This window comes from Euphorbia lathyris, chromosome 4, assembly GCF_963576675.1.
Source record: "Euphorbia lathyris chromosome 4, ddEupLath1.1, whole genome shotgun sequence".
Taxonomy (NCBI): Eukaryota; Viridiplantae; Streptophyta; class Magnoliopsida; order Malpighiales; family Euphorbiaceae; genus Euphorbia; species Euphorbia lathyris.
Genome location: NC_088913.1, coordinates 38,815,266 through 38,841,335, shown reverse-complemented (window position 1 = coordinate 38,841,335; position 26,070 = coordinate 38,815,266). Strand labels below are relative to the sequence as shown.

Here is a 26,070-nt window from a genome sequence, read left to right as displayed (position 1 = left end):
TCACCATATATTATTATATATAATGTGTAGATAACATAATAAGTATATGAAACAATAATCTGGATGGTCAAATTATTCAAAATTTAGAAATTTGGACAGAGCAATCTCTCCAATGTAGAGATTCTAACCCTTTTCTTTCATCTCCTCCCATGGACTTCTTCTCCTATGAACTATAACATACTAGCTCATTTAATATTTACTAAGCTTAATACATCATTTTGTTTTAACTTGTTCAAAAAGTTTAATTGACTTTCTTATCTTTTAAAATGTTCTCATAGTCTCTTCAACTTGCTTAAAATGTCCCGATAGTCCCCTAAACTTGGCTAAAATGTCTTGATAACTTCTTCAACTTGCTTAACATGTAGCCAATTAATTCCTGAGTTAAAAGAAGTAAACTGCATGCAAAATGTGTGTTAAGCATGCCTTGAAAAAGTTAAGCAAATTGACACATAAGCAACATGTCAGACTTGGACTGACACATAGGAAAAAATAAAAGGGGTTAATTAATTTTTTTTTCACCGTGGAATCTAATATCTCTTATTATTTTAGTATAATTTTTGGTGTTCTTTGCTCCAGTTGTAACAACTCTTCCTCTTAGTATACCATACTATTAAAACACGCCAAAAATGAAAAATGTTATACATAATTCATAAACTTAGGGCTTTCACAGTGGAAAAAATATTAATTAACCCCTTTTATTTTTCCTAGGTGTAAGTTCAAGTCTAACGTGTTACTTACATGTCAATTCATTTAACTTTTTCAAAGCACGTGCAACACATCTTTTACATGCAGTTTACTTCTTTGTAATCGAACGATTAATTAACTATATTTTAAGCAAGTTGAGAAGACTATCTCAATATTTAAACAATTTGAGGAGCTATTAGAATACTTTAAAAGTTAAAGGGACCAATAAACCTCTTGGGCAAATTCAGTATCGGATAGCCTAAATACTATTACGGGTGCTCTTAGACAAATTCACATAAATGATGTGTTAAAAAAAGAAACATTAATCATATATAATTTAACAAAAAATACTAAAATTATAAATTAAATTGATACCACAAATTATTTTAAGTTAAAATAATCCTACAAAGTAAAGTTTAGAAGCCAATAATTAGGGTAAATTAACGTTTACCCTTTATCACATTTTAGTGTAGAATATCACATTTTATGGGTGACTTCTCACTAAAGTGTACAATCAGAAAAAAAAAATGACCGGTCAATGATGATCAACCTGCCATGTCACTCGTTTTAAACCCATCCATTAAGAAAAGCAGGGCCCACCAAACATGAAATGACCATATTACCCTTAAGAGATTTCCCTCCAAATCTCACATCCCCATAAACAGTAATGCGTTTCTCCTTTTCTCTTTTCTTTTTCTTATTTCTTCTCCCTCTCCTTCATTTTTATTATTCCTTCTCTCTCTTCATCATCTCTGCAACTAAAACATATAGAAAACCTCAACTGTTCCACCTAGAAATGACGAACCATAAAAACCACAAGAAAGATGCCTTTCTTCTCTTGCATGTAAGTGATTCAAATCTAGGAAGAAAGTATTTTAACAATAGGAATTTTGAGGTAAGTAATATTTGTAATTTGATTTTTTTTTTTCTTTTTCTTCTCTATAAAATCTCTGACTTTTTTCCTCTCTCAACTAGAAACAAAATGCATGAAACTTCTTTGAGTGGATGGATCCACCTATGAATCAAATGGAAAAAGTTCCAATCCTTGGATTATCAAGGAAGATAGACAAGATTGAAAAATAATGTGCAAGATTGAAACGGGCTGAACGAGAAAGAAACGCAGATTTTGAAATGGAAATGGAAATATCAAGATAGATTGGAAAGAGAAAGGGCAGATGGTGATTGACATAAAAAAATGGAGGAAGAATGTGCAAATGGATTGGATAAGAATTTGTAGGTATTTGTGTTCCCTGTGTGTATATTTTCAGTGTTAAGTTAATGAAATCGTTGATGATGAAATGACTTTGTGTTCTCCTCTGTAGTTCATTATTTGCAACATTAGAAGAAGAAAAACTTTAAGTATTAAGACATTAAGTTTTTGGCAACATAAACATTAATAGTTTGCAAATTTAATTACAAGAACAAAAAAAATGAAATTCACAAGATGATCATTGATATCAAAATTTGATCCTTAACATTGAGACATTAACTTGGATAACCTAAAAAAACAGAATTTTTGCATCCTAAAACTCTAAACTTTGCAACATAAACTTGCAATATGTTCATTCTAACAGAGCGAAAGTTACACATCAAAACGTTTCTAAATATGGCCAACCTAAATCAGCAAAAATATGTCAAAATATGGTAAATCTATATATAAAAAAATAATATCCAAAATAAACAAACAAATTATGCTCAAGTTGCATAATTTGTCAAACAAATCCACATCCAAGATATGTAGTGAAACATATCAATCCCAACCAAAAGAAACCATACAAGACACAAATCACCAATATGCTCTTAACGCCATGGCCTTGGTGCATTTGTAGATGAACTTCTAGTGAATGGTCTACTTATTGATGCATCCTTAGTTATATTTGTAGCTTGATCGTTCCAGGGTCTTCTTTTTGGTGGTCTTGGTGGATTATCAGTGACATTGCTAGCTTGAGAATTGGTAGCAACACTAGAGGCTTGACTTGTTTGTCCATCATTCGTTTGAGCTTGACTGGATGTTGGATTAGTTTGGCTTGAACCCTATAGTGATGAAAAACCTCTTAGAAAGCAAAAAAGTAAACAAAATAAGTAACTAAATATAATACTAACACTTACATCCATCATTTAGCATATTATAATAGGTGTTGTAGTTGGCCTTGAAGCAATAGAAGTTATATTTGTGGTGGCTTTAGGCCTTTTTGGCTAAAACGCAATCAATAAACATATTAGTCTCATAATTACAAATGCATATTGATTTTACTTATAGAGCACTTGAAGGTGTGACTTGAGATGTGCAAGTCATACAGGCGTGCCTTGAGATGCCATATACATGTTACTCTTTATGCTAAGTTTACCCTTATTAGCATCTGATTCCAATTCTTCTGTTTGCTTCCTCCTTGCCTTATGTTTTTTTGTCACACTTTATTCTTACTAGAGATGGAGGCTTAGTTAGTACTGGTGGTTTTTCTTGAGGCCATTGATCCCATGTTATGGTTGGCTATATAATGAAATTACAATATTATGCTAGATAGTTCTCTAGATTATCATTTTGACCAATGATGGAATCATGTGCATGACAATATGGTCTACCAATTAATTGCCATATTCTACAATTGCATTCATTGTAATCCAAGTTAACCACAAACTACTCACCTAAACCATTGATCTGTACGCTTGAACCCTAGAAAATGTAGCTTGAAAATGTCTTCTAGTCTTTGTTTGCTTCTAATTTCTTTAATATTATGAGATATCATCTTCTGTTTCTCCTCTTCGAGAAACCTTATTTGATCTTTATTCTGTTCATGAGCTTAACCTTGACCATCTCAAACAATGTGATTATTCCCCTATTTACTGTATTAAGAATGTACTTGTTAAAGCATTCACAAAGGTTGTTTAGCAACGTATCACATTGACTCCTGTCAAATTCATATCACAAAATACACATATTAGATTTATACAAGTCACATCTGAATAGCAAACCATACAAATAATACACATATATCACCTTTCAGAGAAACAAGCTCTGGACCAATGTTCACTTGGTCTCTGTCTTAACCATTATTTGGCTTTACGTGATTTATCCTCTATCATTTTCGGCGTTCCTCATGTTTAGCCATGTCTGGTTTCCTTGCTGCATGCTAGAGAATATATTTTAACTCCTTCCCTTTAAATTTACTTCTGAAAATTGTTTATATATGGCGTACACAAAGTCTATGCTTAACATTCGGTATTAACAACTCAACTTCCCCTAATCAATCCCTATAATGTGCATGTCATAGAATAAGTCTTTGTATAATAAGGAATGTGCATAAGCGGTGCGCATAAGCAGCATGTACTGTGTAGTGTGCATATTAGTATAACGTGCATATCAACAAACAACCTACACACCAAGCTACACAATAAAAAATCGGCAAACAACCTACACAACAATTCTAATATCAACCAACTCAATCTCAGCTAATCCAAACTCAACATTTATAACAGAACAAAATCAAAGACACAGAATTACCTTCTTCCTATTATACATGAATGTCCATTGATTGATATTTTCTATGCCTAGATCATATGCTAGAAGTTCCAAGAATTAGGTCCAAGTTTCTTTACTCTCTGTCTCCACCATTGCATAGGCTACGAGAAATATGTAATCATTTGGATCAATTCCTACAGTAGATGGGAGTTGTCCTCGATAGAGTCCTTTCAACCATCTGGCCTTAAATGCTGACTTGAGAGCGTTCAAGCATATATACATGCCCACAAATTTATTTTCCTTCCATCACTCCATAATTTCCCAACCCTGTATCTGCATATGAAGAACACAAAAATGTCATTTACAAGAATATTTAAGTATGTGATATTTAAACAAATGTGAGTTACATGTATATATTATACGGGCTCCTCTCATCACCGTGATTAATCTTAAGAGCATGACATTTAGCTCTATAAGTTGTCACTCTCCCAACATTTACTGACATGCCCATTCTTATATCATTTACCATAGCTTGAACCTTCCAATCTGCATCACTTTGAAAGCTTTACAAGTACTTTTTCCCCAACCACTTGTGAGTCATATGTAAATTTGTATGAACCTTACTGTAGTTGTGTGTAAAGTAACCATTCTTCAATTGCACTGTGTGATTATTTTATCCTTTCTGTCAACCGTGGAAACATAGGCTCTCTATAGACATTTTTCTTTGTCACTAATGATCCTTTTTATAAACAGCTTCAATCTTGATTGGGGTATTCAATGGGAACCATGGCTGAAACTTATTTTTGATGTCATGACTCCTGCAAGCTTCCTTGAACTCCTCCCCATCATTAAAAAGAATGTCAATCCTAAATGTTGATCAACCATATCCCTTGCTGTATTGAACTCTGGATACCTACAACTACGACCTTCATTTTCTGAATCTAATTCAAAATATAGGGCATCTAAATCTACATGCTTTGATGAATTGTCACCTACATGGAAGTTCAAAGTTGGAACAACCCAAATGCTTCTAATCTCTGATTAAGTCATAAGTATCCCTCTCTTAGCATGTTCAACACCTTGAACCAAATCTTCATCGTCATCTTCCATTACATTGTCTGGATCAATAAATTCTTCTTCCTCTACAGGTGGTGCATTATTTGCTTGAGCTTCTCCACATTCTCACCAAATTCTCTTGTCTCTATATCAACAATGGTAGCATTATCACCAAACTCACCCTCATACGGAATGCCATTAAAGGACATTCCATGCATATCATTGGCAGTAATGAAAAAGGCTTCACTGTTTGTTCATTGATTGATGAAGACCTTAGTTCTTCAACACATACACTACCATTGAATCTATAGTCATCTGTCGTGCTGTACTCAAGCATTAACATACCCATCCCATTTTGTCCTTTCCATTACACTTCCTAATGACATAAATTTCATTGTCTTCTTATATTTCTTCCATCACAATTGCACTGGCCTTGCATGTTCTTTTAATAACTCTATGTCCTCCATATATATCTATCTCACCTATTTCTACACCGGCTAGAGCCATATAATATACAAAACATACACTTACAATTTCGATAATAAGCAAATCATCAACTAATAAATAAGAGATCAACTAATAAACAAATCATCACTTAATAACCAAATTAAAGGCAAAACAATCAATACCACAACTACCCCTTAACTTATGAATTAACTACAGGTCAATACACATATAAGTACAAGTCAAACATTTACATGGTCTATCTATTACAGTCATTGCAGAGTTTTTTTAATCAATGGTGGTCCACCCGAGTTCGATGAAAACTCCATATTAGGATCCACTACAATTCAAAATAAAAAAAAAAAAAATGAGTTATTTAACTATTTCTTTGTTTGAAATGCTTCTATATAAATAAGAAGTGATCGGGAGCATAAAATTTGAGAGAAGAAATGTTATGCATGAAATGGAGAGAGGGAGAGAGCTTGGAATGCATAAAAAGGGAGAATCTATAAGTATGGAAGAAAGAACATACAGGTTTGAAATGTATCCTCTTCCTTCTTATGAAAACGACTTAGAATGAATGAAAGCAGTTTTTAGGGTTTGATGGAAAAGAATCAATTATGAAAAGCAGTTTTTTTTCATTTTGATATGTTGTCATTTTCTTATGCGTCTTCCGCCTCCATTATCTTCTTGTGGTTTGATCTTTTCTTCCTATCGCAATATGTCAGTAATTGAGTTTTTAGGGGTTTGATTAAGAAGAATGGATTTTTGATTGTGAGAGTAAGAGAGAAAAACGAACAGAGTTTCGAGAGATAAAACTTGAGAGAGAGTAATTTTTTTGAAAATGGTAAAGAGAGAAATACGAACGTTTATGAGGATGTGAGATTTGGAGCCAAATCAATTACGGGTTATAAGATCATTTCATATTCAATGGATCCCACTTTTTAAAAAGGATGAGTTGAAAATGCATGACGTGTCGGGTTGAAATAAGATAACGATGAATTATATATAAATAATAGTAAATTATAAAGTATATATAAATTATAATAAATATAATTATAATTATAATAAATAATTATTAATTACTAAACTAAAATTAAATTATGCCAATGCTACTGAACTGAGGGTTTAGTAGGAATAAAAAAGGAATAAGGGCTAAATCTGATTTTAATATGTATATTTGATTTTAATGTACAAATATACCCTACCGTCTTGAAATAAGATCAATTTTACTCTACATTACGTAGAAAAATAGACAAAACCTGTTAAAATATTAAAAACTACTTCAATTAGATTAGGGATAAATTTGATATTGCTTGAAATATTAGAAGTAAATTTGTAACATTGAAAAAGCAAAAGAAAAGAAAAACAGAGCAGAGACTTTGGTAAGTGAATCACCCTTTGGATTTTCTTTGATTTCAGGTGAACAAAAGAGGGTTAACTTTTAACATATGTTACATATTTGCCTTATCTGTACATTCCATTATACAACTCGCCATATGTATATAATTTGTCAAAGAGTACAGAGACTTGCCACTTAAAATCCCTGGACTTAATTACTATTGCACATCCTGAGTTGAGCGGTTTCCAGGTCTCGGTGATTCAGCATAAACTTGACCTTGATCTCTCACGTCTCTGAACATCGAAAACAATGAGTTGAGGCCTTCTGAAGAAGCACCTCCCAAGATCCATAACAACAGTGAACTAAATGAGTTCATGGACCCAGGGCCGGCACCATTTTCTCCTTGCCTAAGATCAGCTTGTGCTGGAATTTGCATAGGGTTTCCTTCATTTCCCAGCCGTTGTTGAGACCCCGGAGGTTCTACCCCGCTAGTTGGCATTGCTTGGTCAGATCCAGGTCTAAATCCAGGTCCTGAAGCCAAGTCTGCATTTACTGGACCCTCACTCCTCGTGTTCAATCGTGTAATGTGTAAAGTTGATGCAAGGATGGTTGATGATGTGATATGGAAGTCGGGGTGTTGCTGAAGCTGTGACCGTCGGTTTTGCATAAACCTCTGTAGAGCCGGTACCTAAAATGTGTTACACAGACAAAAAGTGACAAACATATACCATGAACGAGATATAGAACTGTAACCCATCAGTAAATTCGCAAAGCAAAGCCTAATATAGAAGAAGTGAAAAATCACACAACCTAACAAGTGATCTCCCTAAACTCATTGATTATTTTTAACGCTGGGGAGATTTTTAGTTTAGTACATAATGTTAGTTATAATCAATTTGATGGATGAGGATTAAACTTCAAATCTCCGCACCCTTAAAAAGGATACGAAACAACCAATAAATTATGTGCTGATTGGCAATTGCAATTGTTGGTAATGTATAAAGAAAAAGGTGCATGAAAACTCTAACTCAACCAAATGTGTAAAAGAAGATTCTAATTATTACCTCAAACCGATTCCAAAAGTATAGAATGAGGTGCTGCATAAATGCAGCAGTTGTCGAGAGAGCTAAATATGAAAACCCTGGTAAAAAATTGAACGTCAGATAAACAACAATTTCAACATAAGATAGATGTATAACAAAAAAGAACAGTAGGTCAGTCCATACCATAGGAATAGGAAAAGAAGTAGATGTGAAAGACCAGGAAATAGAGCAGAAAGAAGCGTGGAAAGAACTTCATCGATATTGGTGTACGAACACTGCAGTAAAAGGGCAATAAGGGTAAAAATTAAAAATAGGCCGACTAAACACAACACAACATTTATACATGGACATGCTCCACTAGCTATATCCTGAGCACCGGCAGGCAGATGGCAGAAGTCTAATGCAGTTTATATTTCAATGTGATAGCTTAACAATAATGTGGACCTACCGCAAGATCCACTTATCTTAAAGGCACACTAAGCCGCAGGTGCTCGCCTGAGCGAGACAAGGCACACTAGAAAATAAAAATATGCAAAACTATAAATGACAACAGTTAACATTTAATTATATACTAACATGCAACAAATATTAAATCATATCAATAATCTTAATCATAGACATGCAACGAATCCCAACTACTCTAACTCTTCCATAACCATAATTCATAATAATAATTCGAAAGTTCAAGATTGTCCACATTCATCACTCATTAGTATCACCACCATCATCTCTAACAACAGCAAATTCATCTTCAAGGTTTTCATTCTCTTCAATTCTTCATCCTCATAGTTTGTTCTTCGTTGAATTCCAGATTCCAACTTTATCTTCATTTTCTATTCTTTTACAGATTTGTATTTGTTTTCGTGTTTTTGCTTTTGGCCTTCAACAGCATCCTTTCTTGTTTATTTATTTTTCTTTCTTGTTTATTTTGGACACTGGATGACATTTAGTGATCCATTAGAACATCTCAATGTAAAAAAATCTATGTCAAAGAGGCATGCCTCTTGTAACCATGAAGAGGGGCGAACAGAGGAGCACCTATGTGTGAGCCTTTGAATCAGAGCCTGCCTGGGGCATTCTGCAGAGCTAGGCCTAGAGCCTCATGAGCCTTGAGCTTGAGGTGCGCCTTTAATTACTATGCCAAGATCTATTCATTGGACAGCCGAGGATGGGTTCAGACCAGCCTAGGATTTTGTGCTTGGCCCAACCACCCTAGCCAGGCCAAAATGGTAAAGGCTGGAATTTCGATCAAGTCCTTCCTGTGTACAAAAGTTTATGATATTGTAACATGTAAAGGGTTTACATGCCTTCTAAGGGAATACAATTCCCTAGGCTGGCCCTCGGGCTTAAGACCAGGTCACGTGGATCTCCAGGTCGATGAACAGTTCAACCTATAAGCCTCTATAAGTCATATTAATCCTCAAGGTACCCAGACCATTCCCAGCTTAAAACACCCATTTAAAACAGTATCATATCCATTCCAAGCCAATCGACCAATCCCTCCCAAAGCATCCATCAGATGCTAATAACATGCACATAAAGGATTAACCAAATCAATCTGGCATATGTGCCAAAGGTGTCCATGTCGACCAATGTAACCCTTCATACCCTTAACTCATAACTGAAACTAATGCACCCAAATCGCAATGGAGCGAAATGATTTTGGCATGATATTTCAGTGAAATGATTATATAATGTATATAGTAATTGAATAGGCAAACCACTCACACCATCGAACAAAAACAAATAAATAAGCAGAATCAATGCAAGGAAAGATACCTGATCAATGTGAATAGTTCACACAGCCATACGAGAATTAATACCATGAATGCCAGAAGCTGATCATCGTAAAACTCAAACAAAAAAAACAAGATCCCTATCATTATCTGCAAAACCAAAATGGAACTCCGTCAGTTATCAAGCACCTCTAAGATTGCAATTGACAAAATACAGATTTATGTAACAGGTTCACACCAAGTAAACATTGACAATTTAAAAATAAGCAGCTGGATAATTTATTGTAAGAAAAACTCATTAAGCAAGTCAAAGAAGATTTGTTCTTACAGGAACAAAGACAAGTGACTCGATCACATGCACAAAGATCAGTTGAAAGGTGGGCAGCCGATGTCGAGCATGGTGTTGAAGCTGCACTGCAAAATTCAGAAGAGTAAACATGCATATCATAATCACAAGAAGAAATGAGAAATGAAACTGTCCCTTGGCACCCAAAAGATAGTAGTTTTATTGTAACTAAAGCAATTAAGACATTTAATGAATAGACTCTGTGCTAATCATCAATAAAGATTATAGCACCTTAAGAACCTCAGGTAACATCAGAACCAAAAGATTTAAGATATAACAAACAAGACAAATTAATTAGAGTAAAAGAAGTAAAAATTATGCATGTACGAAATGGTGATAACAATCTTAGTCATCATCTAAATACCAATCAAAATAAAACACACCTGTAAATTTCAGCATACGAGTCTGAGTCTCTCTCAATGTAAAGGAAACTGACATTGTGGTGGTGAAGAAAACAAACAGGGACATCATAAGCACCCCACACTTGGTAACAAGATAGTCTGCATTGATGCCAACAAAAAGCGTAACTCACAAAAGCAACCATTGTAGCTAAAAAAATTAACAACTTAGCATCTAGCAATCACCCAATATCATAACAGGAATTTAAATGGTTTACTGAAGTACGGTATCAAGCACCCATATTGCTAGATGCTGCACCCTATTTTATGCTGCACCCTGTTTTTATGACAAACTTAGCTGATTTCTTCTCGAAAAAACTTTTCTCTATTATCGATAGTTTCAAAGGAGAGTCCCTTGCCAGAGCCTCTCAGTGTTGTGATGTCCATCTCGTGGGATGGAGCAGGCCAAGAGAGGGGGTTGTGAAGCTGAATACTGATGGTTCCTGCCTCAGTAACGGTAAGATTGCGGCTGGAGGTGTGCTTAGAGATGTAGGGGGCGTCTGGCTTTCTGGGTTCTCCCAGAATTTAGGGTTGGGTTCTTCCTTTTCTGCGGAGCTCTGGGCTATTCTTACTGGAATCAATCTTGCTAAAAGGCTGGGTGTTAAGAGGCTCTCTGTGGAGTCTGATAATTTGGAAGCAATCAAAATGATTTCTGAGAATCATTCTATGGGTCTTAACAGTCGCAACCTCATCAAAGCTATTATAAGGCTTTGCTCCTCCTTTGAGTTCGTAGAGTTCAGACACATTTTTAGAGAGCAGAATCGTGTTGCTGATCGCTTGGCGGCGGCGGGCCATGAAGGGACGTTAGGCGTTACTACCCTTCCTGTTTCCCCTAGTTTCACCTCTCATCTTCTCTTAGAAGATAGGATTGGGGTTAGCTTCCCTAGGCTAATTCCTGGGTAGTTTGTTGTTTTTCGTTTTTCTTTTCCTTTTCTACCAAAAAAAAAAACAAAGGCATGTATTAACAGACCTCCAAATTTTGCAGGACCTTCAAGTGGTTCCTGTGGATAACTGAGATTATAGAGCTCCTTAGTTTGAAAATTGAAAAGATAGCCTGGAAGAAAAAATACAATATACTTAGATGGTAAACTATCTAACTAAAATTACACATGCAAAAGGCACATAGAAATTATATGTATAATGTATGATTAATGATGATTCACAGTGTATGTCAATACTTGTGGCAGATGTCATATGAATTCTTGATAGCCAAATTCTAGACACTGCATCTACTAGACATAATGAGAACAAATTATCATATGAGCATGCACATGTATACTTTTTTCTTTGTCCATGATTCCTTATTCCTCAGATCTTTTTGGTCAACTGGTGGATTTCCAAGGGCTATGGATAAGACTAAAGAATTTCACAATATACAACATATAGCCCATAAGCTATGTTCATAGGAAATGAATGAAATGAAAAATTGAACATTCAAGAAAGAAAAACTGCAAAATTAATCCATCTAGACTGATGAAAGTAGCAGAAGTACTCAAACAATGAGAAGACCACTTGTTGTAAATATGCAAAGCACATTGGTAACAGAATGGTGTCACTCTCAGTAAGAGATGCTTGATTCCCTTGAGAACTGCTGGAACTTGAAACACCCATTCTTAACAACATTTCATAGAATGGTGAACATGACGTTGCTGATTGATGAAATGCTGACAAAATTACTTACAACACCAACAGTGCAGCTGACTCTATCAAGCCAAAGAAAGGAAATTGACTTGAAACTAGAAAAATATGAACATTCACACAATTAAATCAAGTATCTCCAAACATAAAGCTAATTTGTATGTACGTTTGTTATCTATTGATGTACTTATACACTAGCCAGAAGATAAATTCCAAGTTAAACAAGTCTGAGGATCCAGGATTGAAGATATCACCTTGTCCAGGGGAACTCAATAAACTATTCATGAGTATGGTATCATATCCAACAACTCTGTTAATGAGAAGCTGCTGCCACCTAAAAATATGAAAGTATTCATTAAGAAGTCACAATAACTTGTAAAAGCATACCACAGGTGCCCTAAATTCTTATCTTCACATGTTAACTGGAAAAAAAAAATCAAGACAGCTTAGTTAGACGAATGTTAGATGGCCTGCTGAATTGGACATGAATTACTAGGCGCATTATGAGTAACTCATGATGGATTTACCCTCACATAATTCCTGTTTCTGTTTTATAGAACTGGAGGTTACCTTGACAACAAACAAACATGCATGATTTTAAGATCCAACATCTCATCTATACCCTTAAATTCCCTAACAATCTCAGACTCTAAACCTAAAGACACTTTATTTCAAACGCAGGAAACCAAATTTCTCAAGCCCTCCAACATTTGCCTAACTACCAAATTACAACAATATTAATCCTAGGAAAAATTGGTGGGTTTCAGTTAAAACTATGCCTTTGTTGATGAATGCTAAACTAAATAACCTGTTCCCAAAGCAAGGATGCCGAGCTGATATGTTGATGTTAACAGTACGTATATTATGCCGAGATTTAGCGTCTTCAGGAAGCAAGAAATACCCCTGTGACCAAAACCAATTTTGTTAAGACACTTGTACCAAAAAATAAGCTATAAAGATAAAGGCAGCAAAAAACTCTCTCTCCATAAGATCATCTAATGGAGAAAGATTTCATATAATGGAATTTACAGAAATAAGACACAAGGACAACAACAAAAAAAAAAAAAAAAAAAATCAAACATGTTAACATGTATTCCATTTTGACCAAGCATTCTGCTATTGCCATATATTTCAAAAAATTTAAAATCTAAGGCAAAGACACGAGCCAATCCAAGACACCCTTGATTGATCTAGGCTAGAAGGCACTCTTTCGCCAAATTTTGACCACCATTGGATGGAACTGCTAATTTCAGTAACTCACTAGCTCTTGTCCAAAAATTGGAGGCATTAGATTGAGCTTGAGCTCTTGAATAATCATTTTGAATCTGGTTGTTTCTGCATCATTCTGAAGCAGATATGTTGACCCTTTAGTGTGCTAGGTAAGATTTTTGGTCTGCATTGTTTTCAGTTTTGCAAAGCTGTGATAACTTGAGTTTTGATAATTTTGAGTCTTTTGTCTAAAGATGAAGATCTTGCAACAAAGATTTATCTATACTGAGGTTAAGGAAGAAGGGAAAGAAAAGGGAGGGCATAGTAGGGAGGCAGAGAAGAGAAAAAAGAAAAAAAAAGGACCATGGAGGGGCAAAACATAGATAAAATAGAAACAAAACTATTCAGTTTTAAGTTTAATTTAAAGTTAATCTGTATTAAGACCACCTGACCAAAATAACAACCAGATTCTTAAAATAATACCAAAATTATCAAAGTTCAAGTTTGGATCAAAACTCGGAAACATATAAAAGTTCGATGTTATTGGTCATTCAACCAAGAAATAAATATGAAGAACAAAAAAAAAGAAAACAATGCAATACCTTTTCCATGGTATACAAATAAGTTGGCTCAAATGCCTTGCTCTTATTCTCTAGCCATTGAACTGAAATAGATAGAAAAGCTCTTCATTGATTGTATCAAGTATATTAAACATAAGAGATGCAGAGAAAACAATTAACAAAAGCTTATAAAACCTATCACTTAGGTTATTTTAACAGAAAAAACAAGAAACAAAAACAGCTAAATGCCAACCATAAAGCACCAGGTCAAGTATGAAAAAATTCAGAGGAATTGTACATATGGATACAAAAATCTGGGACATAGATCAAAGCCTGTACATCCATATTACGGTGAGAAGTAAAATTGAAGTGCAAAAGATAATAATTGTGGAGAGAGGTCATGTCTCATGCCCTAAAGCCTTCTAATCCAATCTGTGCATACAAACCAAAAATTTGAAAGAAGTATTGCCCTCCAATCTCTTCCAACTTGCCACTACTGACAAATTTTGATACCAAAAACTTGCATAAACAAAAAATACAGATTTGTATTCCTGATCCTGAAAAATCTAAGCATGCCCCATTATATATGCTTCTTTAAATCATAACCACTTCATCCACCCTGGTAAAAAAAGGGCGGCCCGGTCGCATTACGCGTCCCCGCTGAGCGAGGGTCCGGGGAGGGGTCCCACCACAAGGGTGTATTGGGGGCAAGCCTTCCCTTGCCAATTTAATTGGCAAGAGGCCACTCCTAAGACTCGAACCCGTGACCTCTGGTCAATTTCATCCACCCTGGTAAAAGACAAAAATAAAACGAGAAGAACTTCAAGTATTCCTAGAGGCAGTAAAAAAAGTCTGATATATGATAGTGGAGAACTAATTTGTTTCGCAGTCAGCCTATTATTTTTGATCTCTAGTCAAGCGAGGATCTGAAAACAAATTAAAAGATTAAAAAGGTTCTATCTTGGCAGGATCTTACATAAGCTTAAATTATTCAGTGTCTATATTATCTTAACCAGCAAACAATGAGATACCTGCCAATGAGTTAAGCCTGTCCAAGTAAAGTATTCTCATCCACTTGGGAAAATCAAGATTCAAATGGATGCCTGTGATGTTCTGCAGTTAAAATCCCAAATTCACAAAAACTATTTATTCATGATAATCAAGTTGAAATTAAGCATATTTCTAGCAATCTATCAATTATCTTAAATTTTCAAAACGCAAAGTTCAAATTCTACATGGATACAACTAAAAGGGAGATGGGAAGAAGAGTATCAAACAAAGAGAAAAGAGTTGCATTTTAGATTATCAGTAACTTAATTTCAGTGTCGACTGCTTATGCCTGTCGAGATAATTTAAACAAACAAAAGCTCTGAATTCCTAAAAAAAAGGAAATAAAAGAATTGTGCATTGCTTAAAAATTGTGCAATAGTGAAATAAAAGAACAAAAATTACAGTAACAGCCACCACCAATGACTAGTCCTGTATCAAAATTATTATGACTACTGCCAAGGATACCAACCTAAATAAATTGGGGAGCAACATATTTTAATAAGAAAAATAATAATGCAAACTTCCTGTCAAAACTTAACATCAACACAACAGACAATGAACTATCCTAACCTAACATACAGATAAAGTACATAAAAATGCACCCTCATGTTTAGATAATAGAAAAACTGATAAAGGCATTCTTTTGGTATACAAAAACAAATTACAGATATCAAAAGCAAGAAACTATAATTGTCAAAGTCGAAGCATTTAAGACGTAACAGTTCTTTCATGGGAGAGAAAGGTCAATCCATGGTGCACTATATTCACAATGTATATCAACCCATATGGTCAGTTTTTTTCTGTGTCAAATTGATAGGCATGAGAATCCACCAATTGACCATTTCCTATAACAAGATAACCAAACCAGTTCATCTGCATTTGGTCAAATATTTGATGCAAATAAAAACAGGAATAATTATCAGTGAATGTTAGAGTAATCCAACAGAAACCATAGCAAGGTTTTCCAAATAACTCACCCACAACTTCTGGAAACTTCGTAGTATTTGTAAGACATGCTTCCAAATGAATGATAGACGCCTGTGCCACTTTTTGCCAAAATGATTCAAAGCTGCTTTCAAAGTTTCCTTGGCTGATGTAGTGAAACTACTGCGTGTTTCCACTTTATCAGTTTTAGCAACATCATCAACTACTGACCTGGCATTTTCATGCTCATTTGAGCTCCCAGGTTGATATTCAACATTTTCGAACTCAGTCTTCCATAATTTCAATGCTAGATTCCCTTTAGTGGCAGTAAAACCAATCCAATTCAACCAAAATTTTGGAGCCAAAAATGCCAGTTCATCTCCATCAACATTTTGCAATTCTAATTTATCGGCTACTGTCTCTGGAGCAGGAACATCTCCTACAATTGGTTCAGACTCATTCTGAGACCACAGGCCTGCACTGGTTATCTGCACGATGAAGCAGAAGTCAGCCTTCTATGAGCCAAAGGAAAAAGAAAATAAATGTCTAAAAATATTAACTAAATAAACTTTTAAAATGAAAATTTGAAAGAAAAGTATTTCTTCAAGAGAAGGACAATACAAAGAATAGCATTTCAAATCTATGGCAAAATAACTAGAATTTGCCACTGCTTGAAGGCTACATACCCTGATTTGGATGAGCTGAGCTTCCATCATATCAACGCGAGAGAACTCACTTGAGCATCCAGGCTTTCATATGCAAAAGAATCAGTTTAGCTCATTATTGAAAAAAAAGAAGTTCAAGGATCGAGAAACTAGAAGAAGCAAGAAAACCAAGAGCATCAATTTCCGATCATTCAACACAGTATTTCCTCTAGTTCACATTTTCCAGCTATCAGTTAAAGTTTGTATATTCTAAACTCCAAAATATCTTATGAGTTTTTGTATCTCGATTCAATTATCATTTGCCTTCTACCACCCAACAAATTTGCAAGCAGAAGTTAAATGAGAATAATTGAGCAGAAACGACTCCTCAAATAGAACCCAACAACATAATAAAACCCTACCATATAATTGAAAATTGCACCAAACACCAATAACAGTAGAAAATTGCAACATTCAGAAGAGAATTAACCAAAAACATATATAAATAACCTTTCAAGATGCATATGGAAAAAATAATAACGAAATTACAAAAGAATTGATATTAAGATCACCTGTTGAACATAATTGGCATGCATAACAACCAGAATGCAAAAAAGAGTGACGGCTATGAACAAATACACATACTCCAAAGCTGCCCTCACTTTGGGTGTTAGCATCTGCGAGAATCTTTCTTGTACCCTTATAAATGTCTGCTCTGGATCCATTGCTCTCTCGTTATCTATCCTTCTATCCCTATTTCTATATATTATGCATATGTATAATGTGAAATTTGATTCCTCTGTCTACAAAAGCGAAGAGGAGTTCAAGCATTTGAAGTCGATGAATTAAAGAGACAAACAGTGTTTCGACCGTGAAGAGTTCCAATTTGGAGCATCTTTCTTTTCCGGACGAAGGGGCGAATCGACGGTCTTTTGCTACTCCGTTAATTCCAAAATGGAAAACATTGTTGTTGAAAATTGGAATGACGATCAATGGGAGGAGCGTTTGTTTTCGGATCGTACTTACACCTGAGACGAGTAGTTCTCTAGCCGTGTGGTAGAATAAGCCAGTTCCTATACAAGATTAGAGACAAAACTAGACAATTTGGTGTTGTGATGGCTGGTTTGGGCCGGGCCGGGCCTAACCCGTTCCTTACATATTTGTTCAAGTCCACTCTAATCCATATTATAATTATATTGCATTTGATCTGGTTGAATTAAGAGAACTAATTAATTTGTGCTGAAGAATTATCTGCATTATTAGCAGCTAAGGAACAGGCTGGTTTAATTAATGGTGCTCAGATAGCTAGAAATGCTCCAAAAATCTCTCACTTATTCTTTGCAGATGACAGCTATTTGTTTTTCTGAGCCAATAAGAGAGAGGCAAGGGTGGTTCGAGACTGTTCAAGGTGCTATGAACAAGCTTCGGATCAGTGCGTGAACTTCCAAAAGTCTTCGGTATTTTTTAGCGGGAATTCGTCAATTGAAGATCGGTCAGATGTATGCAACGAACTTGGGGTTGCTGAAGTTGAGGATATGCGATTCTATTTGGGGGCACCGATTGTTGTTGGAAGAAATAAGATGCAAGCATTCAGTTTCTTAAAAGATAGAATTTGGTAGCGGATCAATAATTGGAAGGAGAAATATTTATCCCGTGCGGGGAAGGAAATCCTCATCAAAGCTGTGTTGCAATCTATTCCAACTTATATCATGAGCATATTTCTCATGCCTATGGAGTTCTCTAATGATATTAACAATATGCTGAATAGGTTCTGGTGGAATTCATCCTCCTCAACTTCAAATGGAATCCACTGGAAAGCTTGGGATAAACTTTGTTGGCCGAAAGCTAATGGAGGATTGGGCTTCCGGGACATCCATAATTTTAATCTCGCTCTTCTAGCAACACAAAGCTGGCGCCTTGTTACGTATCCGAATTCTCTGATAGCAAGAACTCTAAAAGCAAGGTATTTTCCTAATGTTGATTTTTTACAGGGTACCCTGGGGCACAACCCTTCCTTCGTGTGGCGCAGCATCATTGGGGTCGAGGGATCTTGATCGCCGGATTGAAGAGGAAAATTGGCAATGGAGAATCCAGTTCCATTTGGAACAGCCCTTGGCTGCCGGATAATCAGAACCCTTTCCCAAAAAGCTCGGCTGTAACGACTTTTCCCTCAAGACTTATCAAAGACCTTATGGATGATCAAGGAAATTGGAAGCATGAGGTTATTAACAGCTCGTTTTGCCCACGGGATGTCAAACTCATTTATTCCATACCGGCCAGGCGTACGCGTGTTGAAGATGGTTGGTTCTGGCCATCTGATAAATCTGATGCTTATACAGTTAGGAGCGGATATTTTCGGGCAAGGGGACTGACACCGTCGAATCAAATAAATCCGAACGGAATAAATTGGAAGCTGGTATGAAATTTGAAGGTAGCCCCGAAAGTCAAAAACTGTTTATAGCGAATTTTTACCAACTGCCTGCCAACTTTGAATAATATTGCAATTCGTCATAGCTCGCTACCTAACTGTTGTCCGGTGTGCGGAGCTTTCAGGTAAAATGAGTTTCACGTGTTCATAGGGTGTCATCGAGCTGCTCAGGTATGGAAATTATTGTTCAAAGACAATCGGTTGGATCTAATCATGAATTTTATCCACTGGTTTACAAATATCCTTGGTGATGTGACGATGGATTGTAACCTTATTGCGATGATCTGTTGGCAACTATGGAGGGCACGAAACGAAAAAGTTTGGAATGATAAATTTCGAACGCCCGAGGAAATATTTCAGACCGCCACTGCTGAACTGACGGCTTGGGAGGCAGCGCAAAGACATCACCCAGATCAACAAAATCAATACACGGGTGCTTTGTGTAAATGGAAGAAACCGGTTGCAGGCTGCTACATCTGTAACATCGATGCAGGGGTAAATGGGTTAAATAAGTTCTGCTCTTTTGGCTTCCTTTTACGCAACTATCAGGGGCGATGCTTTACGGCAAGCATGGGTTACCTTGCTGAGATAACGGATCCACCTTTGGCTGAGGCAATGGCAATCCGCGAAGCGCTATCATGGATCAAGAATTATAACTTAAGCCATGTTGAAGTTCAGTCCGACTACCTGATGGTGGTACGGGCTATTCAGCTCCAAAAAAGTCAATTATCTTATTTATCTGATGTGATACATGAGTGTTGTGATTTGTTGCGAGATTTGAACTCCTGGTCGATCTCTTTTATTAAACGATCAGCGAATTTAGCAGTCCATAGTCTAGCTAAAGCTGTTACTTCTAGTTCTGTTCGTGGTGAGTGTGCATGTCCACCACCGTTTATTATTGAAGTGTTATCTTCTGATTTAAGTTAATAAAAGTTTTTCTTTGATTCAAAAAAAAAAGAGAACTAATTATATTTATAGCATAAATTAATTCATAATAACTCAATTTTATCTTTATTAACATTATAATTACTATAAAAATCGGTCAACTTTGCATTTATTAACATAAAAGCTATTTAATATTCTAACAATAGGTAATTCGTCAATATATAATCGATAGAAATTATTTTAAGCGAGTTAATTCTTGAGTTTGTTGGGTTTAGAATTTTTTTTGAAAATATGGAATGTGTTTCTAAACAACTTTAAAACTCTTGACCTTTCAATTTAAAATCGACAATGATAATTTTAAGACAGTTTACTTTTATAAGAGACGATAATGTTAGTGCATGCTTTTTACAAAGAGAGAAAGTTATATGACTTTTATGTCGACTTTTGAGGTTGAATGGACATAATATTGGTAAAGATAAAGTTGAGTGACCATGGATGTAATTTATCCTATATTTATAGAGAAAATAGTTACGAAAGATTACAAAATTGAGTTAAATGGGAGACCTATTTACATATTTAGACCAATTCACCAATCTATTACATATCTAGACTATTTATTTGTGACTTTTCCAAAATATTGTTCATATATATATAACACCTAGAAATTTATTACTCTTTCTTGTTTCTCTTTTCCGTTTTACTTCGCATTTTTTCAATTTTGTGAAGCCTGCGAATATAATACTACTTAAGAACATGAAATTTACTTCGCATTTTTCACAATTTGTGAAGCCTACGAATATAATACTACTTAAGAACATGAAATTTATTTCGCATTTTTCGCAAAATGTGAAGCATGCAAAGGTAATACTATTTCACATAATTACTTTTTCTTCGTACTTTTCGCAAAATGTGAAGTAAAAGTCATGTTCTTAAGTAGTAATATTTTCACAGACTTCGCATTTTGATGCAAAGTGGTATATAACATTAAAATTATAATAACAAGGGTGCAACAATAATTCTAACATTAAAATCATAACATTATCAAAATTTATAATAAGATTGCAACAATAATTCAAACCCTAAACCCCAGGAATTTGCTTCCAGAATAGAATGATTAGCAAAATATTCTGAAGGAACACTCTCTCCCTAGTGTGCTTCCCAGGACATTTGGGTGAGAGTGTGCTTCGAGAACATTTTGCTAAGAAGTTTAGAAGCAAAAGGAACGAGAACATTAAAGTGATTACAGGCTTTACAAAAGCAAGAAAAATCGACAGCATCATATAGAATCAATGGCCTCTATGATGATAATGGTGATTTTTCTTTTCTTTTCGGAAGCAAGAAAAATTGGCAGGTTCACAATCTTCATCACATCCTAATCACCCCTCACTATGATTGATGCATTTGTATTCAAGATAAATGGATCACTATGATTGATTTTTTTTGTATTCAACTTTCAAAAAAAAAATAAGTAATTTGAGGAAAATAATGAAAGAAACGCTTCGCAGAGAGAGAATCTGCGAAGAAAAAAACACTTGGAAATTACTTCATAAAATGAGTTGTCGTCACATTTTGCAAAGTCTGCGGATAAAAAATCACCTAAAAAATGATGATTTTGCTTCACAACAAGCGATTATGCGAATCCTACGAAGAGAAAAACAAGCTGAAAAATGATAGTTTTGCTGCGCAAGCTTCGCAGAATCGCTTTATGCGAAGCAAAATCTTTGCAGACTTCACAAAATATGATGAAAACTCATTTTGCAAATTAATTTCTGGAAAAAAAAAGATGAAAATGAAACGATAGATACTTACCTTATTTCCCTCTTTTGCCATTGAAATCGACAATAAACATATGATAAACGCAAAAAAAAATATTGAATAACGATGCCTTCAATTCGCACAAGAAGAGAGAAACCCAAGAGATGAACATGAAACGGAAAGATGAAGATGCATACCTTCACAAAAAGAGAGAGAGAAAGAGAGGAAGAAGAGACATGATGATGAAGAATTTCTTGGTGATTTTCACAATATAAAGGGAGGGAAAGATGAAAAGATAGACAACAAAGGAGATGAAACCGATAGAATGAAGGGGGAAATATGAAAGGTTTAGGGTATTTTGGGAAAGTCACAAATAAATAGTCTAGATATGTAATGAGTTGGGTAATTGGTCTAAATATGTAAATAGGCTTTCCATTTGACTCAATTTTATAATTTTCCCAAATAATTATTAGGATTAATTACAAATAACTACCATGTGATTTGGCCGATTTGCGATGTGGTACCTGTGGTTTTTTTTTTTTTTTGCAAACACAACCTTATGGTTGCAAAATTTTACATGTTTTTTTTACTTTACCAAATTTGACCGATAACGACTTCGAAATGAAAATTTTTAAGAATTAAACTTGTTTAGTATCATATTTACTATGGAACCGTATTCTTAATTTTTCAAAATCATCATTTTTGGAGTTTTCTCTCTCTAAACATTATCTTTCTCTCTCATAAAAACAACAACACCTAAATGACCTCGAACCTAAAAAGTTGAAGAATTAAAGTTGCTTAAAATATCATTTAGCTCTTGAAATTTTTTATTTCGAAGTCGTTATCCGCCAAATTTGGCAAAGTAAAAAAACATGTACAATTTTGCAATCATAGGGTTGTGTTTGCAAAAAAAATACCACAGGTACCACATCGCAAATCGGTCAAACCATAGGGTATTTATTTGTAATTAACCCAAATTATTATAGGTTGAAATGCTATTATTTTAAGCAAGTTTAAGTGGTCAAATAGGTTATTTAAACAAGTTTGGGGTTCAACACATTACTTTAATCAAGTTTGGAAGCTAACGTGACACCTTCAAAATTTAGGGCAATTTTTTTCCCAAATACAACGGATCTCTAATGTATTAATTGTTAGGACTAATTACAAATCTAGTCCAATTAAGAGGGGTCTTTTACATATCTAACCCACTTTGCTTCCATCTTACCAAATTAGACACTTTCAACCATTTTGGACAAAATTACCCTTAGTTCTATTCAATCATCGATCTACTTCTGATTCTTCTTCTTCTTCCGCTTCTGCTTCTGCTTCTTCTTCTTCTTCTTCTTCTTCTTCTTCTGGTTCTGGTTCTGGTTCTGGTTCTTCTTTTTCTTCTTCTTCGTTTCATCTTCTTCAATTTCTGATACCAATCATTATCGATTTTTGAGATTATTGACGTATTATGTTCAATTTCCCGTAGAAATGGTATCTTTTTAGCTTATACGCTTGCTTTTCTCGTTGGTTTTGCCTCTTTCTTCATCTGTAATGGTATCGTTTCAATTTCCTCTATTTTTCTCAATTTTCCTCCATTGCTATCACATTTGTGACGAAATTTGTCGCATTTCGTCACAACTGCGACAAAAGTTGTCGCATTTCATCACAAATGTGACAACTCTTATCGCATTTGTGACGAAATACGACAAATGCGACAAGAGTTGTCGCATTTCGTCACAAATGCAACAAGAGTTGTCGCATTTGCGACGAATGCGATAACTCTTGTCGCGTTTGTGACGAAATGTGACAAATTTCGTCACAAATGCGACAGCAATGGAGGAAAATTGAGAAAAATAGAGGAAATTGAAACGATACCATTACAGATGAAGAAAGAGGCAAGACCAATGAGAAAAGCAAGCGTATAAGCTAAAAACATACAATTTCTACGGGAAATTGAACATAATACGTCAATAATCTCAAAAATCGCTAATGATTGGTATCAGAAATTGAAGAAGATGAACCGAAGAAGAAGTTGAAATGAAGAAGAAGAAGAAGAAGTTGAAACGAAGAAGAAGAAGAAAAAGAAGAAGAAGACGAAGAAGTGGATCGATGATTGAATAAAACTAAGGGTACTTTTGTCCAAAATGGTTGAAAGTGTCTAATTTGGTAAGATGGAAGCAAAATGGGTTAGATATGTAAAATACCCCTCTTAATTGGACTAGATTTGTAATTAGCCCTAATTGTTAAGCCACAATGACAAATCATATTTTTTAAAAAATATATATTAATAAGGATATGGGATTTATATTTGTTGGTTCACATCGTGTGTTGGGACGGATCCTTGTAGACACTCCGACGATCAAGTTAGTGTTCTAGTAATGAGATTAAACAAATATAGAGTAAGAATTCTTAGTGAGAGAAGGTGAAAGTGAAATAGAACGTGAGAATGGACATAAAGTGAACGCAGAATAGAACGGAGAATGCAAAATTAACTACTACTAATTGATTTGGGTTCACGTAGTCATTCTTTTACCATTTTCAGTCGAATGCTTTGATTTGAAGATTGTATTTTCTATTTGGCTTCCTATAAAGAGAGGCAGCAACTGGTTTTAGAGGGAGAATTAGAGAGTTGACCTGGTTTAATAACAAGTTTTATCACTTAAATTAAAATATTAAGAACTTATTTATGTGAAGTGTGTTTAATAAGAGTTATTTCTCCACCACTTAAATTAATCAATTAAGTTAAAAATCACTTATTTTGGTAAGTCAGAATATTTAGCTTAACATTTTAAGTTAAACATTATAACTAATATTTTTATATTCAGCACTTATTTTTAGTATTTATCAAACAGTTACATCATTAATATTTTCAGCAGATTTTCATTCTATAACTCTTGCGAGGCTCTACAGCTGAACCCTAGGAAACCACCGCCGCATGACCGATCAACCCCCACAACCACCGGATGGAGGTGGCGATGCACATGATATGGACATCGGAGAGAAGATGTTGTACAGGGACTCCGTGCGAGGCTCTACAACATCCAAAGGTCCACGAATTCATCGGGATTTACAGGCAGGGGGACTCGTCTCTATATCTATGGCGAACTCGCTCAAACCGAGCTTTACTGTTGCTCCGAAATTAATGGTTGATTGGGCTGTTAAATGGAAAGATGCTTTGATTGTGAAGTTGTTTGGACGGAACCTGGGTTACATCGCGTTACAAAAGAGAGCTTTGGAGTTATGGAAGCCTAAGGGAAGCATGGAAATAATGGATATCGGATATGGTTTTCATATGGTGCAGTTTGGGGATATGCAAGATAGGGAAAGAGTTATCAGTGAAGGTCCTTGGACAGTGCAGGGGCATTACCTAACCGTTCGCACCTGGTCTCCTGAATTCGTGGCAGCCACGGCTACCATATCTTCAACACTAGTATGGGTTCGTTTTCTAGATTTACCGGTTCAAATGTATGATGCTGACTTCCTTATGACCATTGCAAATGTCATTGGGAAAGCAATAAAGGTAGACCGAAACATAATTAAAGCTTCGAGGGGGAGGTTTGCACGTGTCTGCATTGAAATCGGTCTAAAAAAAACCCTAATAGCTGAGTTTGAGATCAACCAAATTTCATACAGGATTGAGTATGAGGGACTACATATAGCCTACAAAAAGTGTGGAAAGTATGGCCATGACAAGAACTCATGCATTCAACCCAGTATCTTCCAATCTGAACCAAGGGCGAATGTTAGAACACCACCGGAAGCTGCACTTATTGAATCTTCTTCAACATCGGAGAATAGAATGGGGCTAGAAGGTTCAGATGGTATTACTAATCCTAAAGAGTTGGAATATGGTCCCTGGAGGATGGTCCCAAGGCGTAAATATGTTCAGAAAGAAAAACCAATGGAACAGCAACGCCTGCAGCCCGTCCCAACAAGTCCATTTGTGTTTACTAACTTGGGACCAGGGGGAATCACATAGGATCAGAACCTACAGCAGCCCGGAGCTCAACCTCCAGTAGCTCTTCTAAAAAATAACAGTAGAATGCGACCAGCAATCCGTAAGGGAAAGAAGATAGTAGGCTCGGAGCCACGAATGCCTCTGCGGGACATTTCAAGTCACAACCCTTTTGCGAAACTACAGGACAGAGTTCCTGACTCCTCCATTGAAATGGAGACTTACAATGTGGAGACCTCACGGGCTAAGCGGAGTCGAGCAGAAGCGCTTAAAGAGAATGTTAGACCAGTTAATCTACCGGGTAACAAGCAAGGTGAGGAGCATAGAGCTTTGAAGGTGAGTCTAGTTTAGAATGTGAGGGGGCCCTGGAAACAGGGAGAGGTCGTCAATTTGGTTTAAAGCCTTGAGCTTGTGATTGGCTTGCAGTTTCTTTGATTTAACCTGTAAATGAAGTTAATCTCTTGGAATTGATATGGTGCAGGAAGCACTGAGTTTTATCGAGTTCTTAGACATATGCTACAG

General features: G+C 35.5%; 1 protein-coding gene and 1 long non-coding RNA gene across 2 annotated transcripts; both read right to left on the bottom strand.

The window, feature by feature from the left end:
* Nucleotides 1-2,215: 2,215 nt before the first annotated feature.
* On the bottom strand, nucleotides 2,216-6,493 carry LOC136227465 (uncharacterized). The gene is made up of 4 exons (XR_010688091.1): nucleotides 6,177-6,493; nucleotides 3,683-4,477; nucleotides 3,331-3,593; nucleotides 2,216-2,718 (listed from the first exon to the last, which is right to left on the bottom strand). It is a non-coding gene; the product is annotated as an uncharacterized lncRNA (long non-coding RNA).
* Nucleotides 6,494-7,022: 529 nt separating this feature from the next.
* On the bottom strand, nucleotides 7,023-17,595 carry LOC136226189 (membralin-like protein At1g60995). Its single transcript, XM_066014538.1, has 14 exons — nucleotides 17,107-17,595; nucleotides 16,577-16,639; nucleotides 15,944-16,378; nucleotides 14,948-15,029; nucleotides 13,959-14,020; nucleotides 12,956-13,050; nucleotides 12,402-12,481; nucleotides 11,480-11,563; nucleotides 10,495-10,611; nucleotides 10,094-10,179; nucleotides 9,809-9,915; nucleotides 8,213-8,304; nucleotides 8,051-8,127; nucleotides 7,023-7,674 (listed from the first exon to the last, which is right to left on the bottom strand). The coding sequence occupies exons 1-14, from the start codon at nucleotides 17,257-17,259 to the stop codon at nucleotides 7,204-7,206; spliced, it is 2,004 nt and encodes a 667-aa protein (XP_065870610.1). The 5' UTR covers nucleotides 17,260-17,595; the 3' UTR covers nucleotides 7,023-7,203.
* Nucleotides 17,596-26,070: the final 8,475 nt, after the last annotated feature.